Source organism: Eucyclogobius newberryi, unplaced genomic scaffold (genome assembly GCF_026437365.1).
Source record: "Eucyclogobius newberryi isolate DKJ021-1_F unplaced genomic scaffold, fEucNew1.0.hap1 SCAF_1, whole genome shotgun sequence".
Taxonomy (NCBI): Eukaryota; Metazoa; Chordata; class Actinopteri; order Gobiiformes; family Gobiidae; genus Eucyclogobius; species Eucyclogobius newberryi.
Window position 1 is genome coordinate 17,229,080 of NW_027315723.1, and position 6,128 is coordinate 17,235,207.

Consider the following 6,128-nt stretch of genomic DNA (forward strand, 5'->3'; position numbering starts at 1 on the left):
AACAGGAAGATGAAACCTAAGCCCTCCATTTCTGTTTAAAGAAGGTCTTTCTTTTTTAACAAAAATAGCTTCCTTGACTCCTCTTTCAAACCATCTTTTCTCCCTGCTTAAAACCTTCACCTCACCGTCTTCAAACGAGTGATTAGAGGCTTCAAGATGGAGATGCACGGCACTCTGTGGACCTGAACTAGTATTTCTTCTGTGCTGATAAAGCCTCTTGTGTAGAGGCTGTTTCGTCTCACCTATGTAACGTTCTTTACAACTTTCTTCACTGCATTGGATCGAATAAACTACATTGCTCTGTTTTTGAGTCGGCAACTTGTCCTTTGGGTGAACCAGTTTTTGTCTTAAAGTGTTTCCTGGTTTAAAATAAACAGGGACTTCGTGTTGTCTAAAAATTCTCTGCAGTTTTTCCGACAGGCCAGACACATAAGGGATAGAAACACCCTTCCTTCTCTGTTCAGTTTCCCTTTTGTCCTGCTTCTTGGTTCTCTTCACTCTGTTGAGAGCCCAAGCGGGGTAACCACAGGCTGAGAGGGCATTTCGGACATGTTTTTCCTCTTTCTTCTTGCCCTCTGAGCTGGTGGGCACACCTTGAGCTCTGTGTTGTAAGGTTCTGATCACACCCAGCTTATGCTGTAGTGGGTGGTTGGAACCAAAGAGCAAATACTGGTCCGTGTGTGTAGGTTTCCTATATACTTCTATTTGGAGTTTCCCGTCCTCTCCTCTGATCGTGGAACAATCAAGAAAGGCCAAGCGATTCTCCTTAGCGTCTTCTCTTGTAAACCTAATATGTGGGTCCACAGCATTGATGTGATCAGAGAAGGTTTCCAGCTCTTGTTTCTTGATTGTTACAAAAGTATCATCGACATAGCGGAGCCACAGTTTTGGAGCTATGCCTGAGAATGAGGACAGTGCCTTCTTCTCAAAGTGCTCCATGTACAGGTTGGCCACTATGGGAGAGACGGGCGAGCCCATGGCACAGCCATGAATCTGTCTGTAAAATTGTCCCCGGAATTGAAAGTAAGTGGTGTTCAGACAGATGTCCAACAGTTTACATATGTGTTCAGGTGTCAGTTTGGTCCTTTCCTGTAGGGTGGTGTCTTCCTGCAGTCTGATCCTCACCGCTGCTACTGCATCAGAGGTCGGAATGCAGGTGAACAGGGACACCACATCATATGAAACCATGAGGTCATCTGGGTCCAGTTGGAGATGTTTCACTTTATCCACAAAGTTGTGCGTGTTTTCCACATGATGTTCCGAATTCCCCACAAGCGGAGCCAATATAGTTGTTAAATGCTTGGCCACATTGTAGGTGATGGAATCTGTGCTGCACACTATGGGTCTGAGTGGAACCTCCTTTTTGTGTATTTTTGGAAGGCCATAAATGCAAGGCATGGCTTCCCCAGGATACAGTCTGTAATACAGAGGCCGGTCTATCGCTTCCTCTTTTTCCAGCCTTTGTAAACAGTCTATCACTACTTCAGGAAGGCTCCTCCCAATGGGCGGGTCTTACCACAGAACAGTATTAATATCGGAGTTCTCGACCTAAATTCTGTTATTGACAATGACTCTTGGATGAGAGTCGAAACGTCTATTTTTTCAAACTGAGTCCAGATGACTACAACTGAAGCTTTTTCTACTATAGAGTGCAAATGTGTAAAATATTAAGAGAAATAAAGCTTGCTACTCACCGTGGAAAAATCCCAAGTCAGAGTGTGGCAATTAAGCTAAAGTGCTGCACCTGTGCTGTGTGATGCGTTCAAGTCACGTTGAAATGTAGAGAAATTAAAAACACCGATTGTTAACATTAATTATGAGAATTACATTTCACTATTCAACTAATAATAACACTAACAAATTCACACTATGTTGACAGTATTCAGTATTTTATTTCACCAATGAACACTCTATAACTGATTAGATGGGGTGTACAAGGCAGAGCAAAACATTCTAAACATATATTAGTGCCCTCAATACTTTATTCCCTGACAGAGGAGGGCGCGCGTACCCCCGTGTTTAAGATGGAAAATCTTTTTTTTTTCTGCGTGTATTAAACCCACGTAATATTACTTAAACCGTAAAAAACTACAAATCCCTACGTTCATGAATGCAACATTCGTTCACCGAGTTTACGTGTCCGGCACATTACGCGCACACTGCGTCACTTCAGCCAATACAAAGGTTGCCGCGGCAATCCGAGCTGACTGCTGGGAAGTTTAGCTTGACACGTAGAGCATTGCGCCAGTACTCTGAGGAACTGGGTTTAAATCCTGCTGTGGGTTAATTTACTTCATCTTGTTCTTTTCAACGATTTAAACATTTTAGATACAAGTAGCAGTGACCATACCTGGTTAAGACAGTTTCATAAGTGCCCAAACTCACTCACACATACACATGCACACACTCAAAAACACACACACGGAGCTTGAGGGTTCTTCAGTATCTTTGCTGTTCCTACTTTTCTGTATGTATCTAAGAATAAGTACATGCATTTTATGTATATTCTTTAAAAATGTATATTTCTGATAACTGATTAACTAATGCATCTAACATTACTCTATTATTTCTTACTATATCATACGAGTATTTGTATGATAATTGAATAGCTTTCTTGAACATTGGTAAAACATGACGCTGTCATACCGCAAAAATAAATAGAAGCTCTGTAGGTCTTTACTTCAAACACTAATGAATGAAAATGAAGCAGGAATTAAACACATTGTTACTAAGGTCACACAATTCAAGAATCATTTATTTACACAGACAGAACATTGGGAAAAACAAAGAAGTTAAAGTTGTACATTCATCAATTAAAAGTTATATATAAATAAAGTTATAAATAAAGTAAAAAAAATACATATGCAATTAATCCTCCTTTTCTTTATCTTCTTCTTCTTTAACGACATAGGACAAAATTTTTGTCCCTGCCAGAACAGCTTAGATTGTGAAGGGGACTTTTCGGTCCCCCTCTCGCCAGCTTTCAGCAGGGCTCACAAACAGCCCTTTCCCATCACTAACAAGCATGTTGGCCCCCCTCCGTGTGGACCCTTTGACAGTAATCAAAGTTTTGGCTTCAGAGGGTGCCTCAACCTGAAACATACAAAATAGATCAATTATAAATCCATTTTAAATTATGGTTTGTGACAACCAGAATTAACATTAACACTTTCCTCCCCTTTGCTCCCTCCTCCTCCTCCTCCTCCTCCTCCTCCTCCTCCTCCTCCTCCTCCTCCTCCTCCTCCTCCTCCTCCTCCTCCCCTTTGCTCCCTCCTCCTCCTCCTCCTCCTCCTCCTCCCCTTTGCTCCCTCCTCCTCCTCCTCCTCCTCCTCCTCCTCCTCCCCTTTGCTCCCTCCTCCTCCTCCTCCTCCTCCTCCTCCCCTTTGCTCCCTCCTCCTCCTCCTCCTCCTCTCTGCTTACATACCATGATGGTGGTATAATTGGTGGTGCCGTAGCGCAGACCGTAAAGGCTCGTTTCCCCCTTTACGTGCGTTGCAGTCAGCATTTGGCCAATGTTAAAAACCGACAATGTGGCTTCGCGCCACAAAGACACCAATGACGATGTTTGATCCTAAAGAAAAAAGAAATGTTAATATACAATAAGTAGTTACAGGTAGAATTCACAGTTTGACATATTTGTCAACCTGGTTTATGGGTAATCTTTTTGTAATTACTGGGCCTATCCATAGCACAAAAAAACGTTTGTTTAATGTTGCCCAAATTATTACAGAGATATGAACCATAAACCTCAATCTGACATAAACAGTGAATACTACCTGCAACTTTTGACCTGTCTCCACCTCAGTTTACATGATTGACATTCTAGAACGTTGTGATGTCACATGAACTCAACCAATTGATGACTTTCACACAATGTCATATTTATATAGAGTGCTAGAGCCACTTGTCTTTAATTATAAATTGCTTAAGCTATAGTGTGATGTTTTAATCAGAAACATACAAAGTGCTCAAATGTCCATTTAATTGGACTCATTAATTTATATCACAATGAACATACCCATGCCAGGCGAATAAGTTTGATCGGGGTCCCCTTGCCCTTGACGGTCACCAGCCTCGTTATGAAAATCTGCAAAAAGAAACATAGTAAATCTTCTGACTGAAAGGAAAGTTTATGTGCACAATTCATACAAAGCAATTCAAAGTGTTTCACACAAAACAGTTTAACACCTAAAAGAGAAGAGGGTAAATAAAATCCTTTCAGTCACATGACCAGCTAAACAAAACTATTTTTATCTCAGATTTGAGCATTGTCAGAGTAGAACCTGTCTCACATCTTCAGGACAAATGTTCCAGATTTTAGCTGCATAAAACTGAAACACAGATTCCCCATGTTTAGTCCTGACTCTGGCACCAGCAGGAGGCCTGTCCATGTTTAGTCCTGACTCTGGCACCAGCAGGAGGCCGGTCCATGTTTAGTCCTGACTCTGGGCACCAGCAGGAGGCCGATCCATGTTTAGTCCTGACTCTGGCACCAGCAGGAGGCCTGTCCATGTTTAGTCCTGACTCTGGCACCAGCAGGAGGCCGGTCCATGTTTAGTCCTGACTCTGGCACCAGCAGGAGGCCGATCCATGTTTAGTCCTGACTCTGGCACCAGCAGGAGGCCTGTCCATGTTTAGTCCTGACTCTGGCACCAGCAGGAGGCCGGTCCATGTTTAGTCCTGACTCTGGCACCAGCAGGAGGCCGATCCATGTTTAGTCCTGACTCTGGCACCAGCAGGAGGCCGGTCCATGTTTAGTCCTGACTCTGGCACCAGCAGGAGGCCGGTCCATGTTTAGTCCTGACTCTGATAAACATGAAATGAGCATACCAAAACTAAAAAAAGAAAACAAAAAACCAACCTCATCCACCACCCGTTTCAATGCGAGGTGATGGCCAACTATATTTTGTCCAAGGGCCACTGGTGTGGAGGGTGGCTCCAGGAGCTCCCGCCCCTGCTCGAGTTGAGCCTCTGTGACCTATAAGATCAAGTAAGATTTAAAAAACATTACATGTTTTCTTATGTTTATTTATATATGTGTCAAACACCAAGTACAGGAACAACAGATGAATATATATATATTGGAAAACAATGAATTATTAATATTCTGTAAATCAAATGTAATCACTTACTTCCATGTCTACCGTCTCCATAATGAAGCTCTCGGGGCCCAACGAGAGCTTCTTGGAGCCAAACGGGCCTATAAGGATATAATCGCCTATAATATATGTTAGGCCCATCTTCATCTGTTGGGCCCTACTCTCATAGAGGGTGATGGCGGTCATGCAGGCCCCATCCGTTACGGCCACCACTTTATTGGCTTTCAATATTGCTGGTTGGACCGAAGTCCCAGCTGTGGTCCAATCCAGAACTATAGTTTTTGTCAGCTCATGGAGCACACGAAGGGTGAGCTGCGGAAGCTCCTGCAGCTCTCCCTTCAACACTTCTTCCAAAGTCATCTGTAAAACAAAATTCACAATCATATTTTGTTTCCAATTATGTCTAGTTAACAGTTTTCACCAGAAAATGTACTAAATTACTATTTATCTATCATGAACCTAATTCAAATGTTTTTTGTATGTAATTTGCATTTCATACATTATACTTAAAAGAAAAATATCTATACAGCTATTGATGACATATTTATGCAGTACAAGTACACTCTGTGACTTAAGGTGAGGTTTGCAGCAGCCTTAATTGCATTTGGTTGGGTGTATGTATGTGTGTATTTGTCTGTGTGTGAGTGTTTGCTGCTCATTGTAACATTCTACCTCTACTGTAAATGACTAATTATTAATCCACTTTTGTTCCTGATGTGTGTTTCACACACAAAAAGGTTATCTTATCTTTTCTTACCTTATTGTCACATAGTAGAAAAAGCTTCAGTTGGAACACGCCTGGACGAATGAGGGATTACACCGACTTATTGTCACATAAAAAAAAAGACTAAATTAATCTAAAAGTTATTTTTACGAGCCAAATAAGCTCTCTGATCTATTACATATTACTAACATGGACTGTATCATGTACTCACTTTTCAATCGCCAAACCTGGCAAAAAAAGAGAAAATAGGCTTAATTATTTTGTTCATGTGAAAACATTTTAGACTAAAACCATGAAGTGCTACT

At 41.7% G+C, this 6,128-nt stretch overlaps 1 protein-coding gene across 1 annotated transcript; it reads right to left on the reverse strand.

The window, feature by feature from the left end:
- Window positions 1-2,940: 2,940 nt before the first annotated feature.
- LOC140363383 (uncharacterized) lies at window positions 2,941-5,459 on the reverse strand. The gene is made up of 5 exons (XM_072449909.1): window positions 5,133-5,459; window positions 4,862-4,978; window positions 4,019-4,087; window positions 3,425-3,571; window positions 2,941-3,093 (listed from the first exon to the last, which is right to left on the reverse strand). The coding sequence occupies exons 1-5, from the start codon at window positions 5,457-5,459 to the stop codon at window positions 2,941-2,943; spliced, it is 813 nt and encodes a 270-aa protein (XP_072306010.1).
- Window positions 5,460-6,128: the final 669 nt, after the last annotated feature.

Excerpts from the sequence above, each read along its gene's own strand:
- LOC140363383 (XM_072449909.1), bottom strand. The coding sequence starts at position 5,459 with ATGACTTTGGAAGAAGTGTTGAAGGGAGAGCTGCAGGAGCTTCCGCAG. Across the intron at positions 4,979-5,132 it reads TGGAGACGGTAGACATGGAA|GTCACAGAGGCTCAACTCGA; the intron begins GTAAGTGATTAC and ends TTGATCTTATAG. Across the intron at positions 4,088-4,861 it reads TGAAACGGGTGGTGGATGAG|ATTTTCATAACGAGGCTGGT; the intron begins GTTGGTTTTTTG and ends TTCTTTTTGCAG.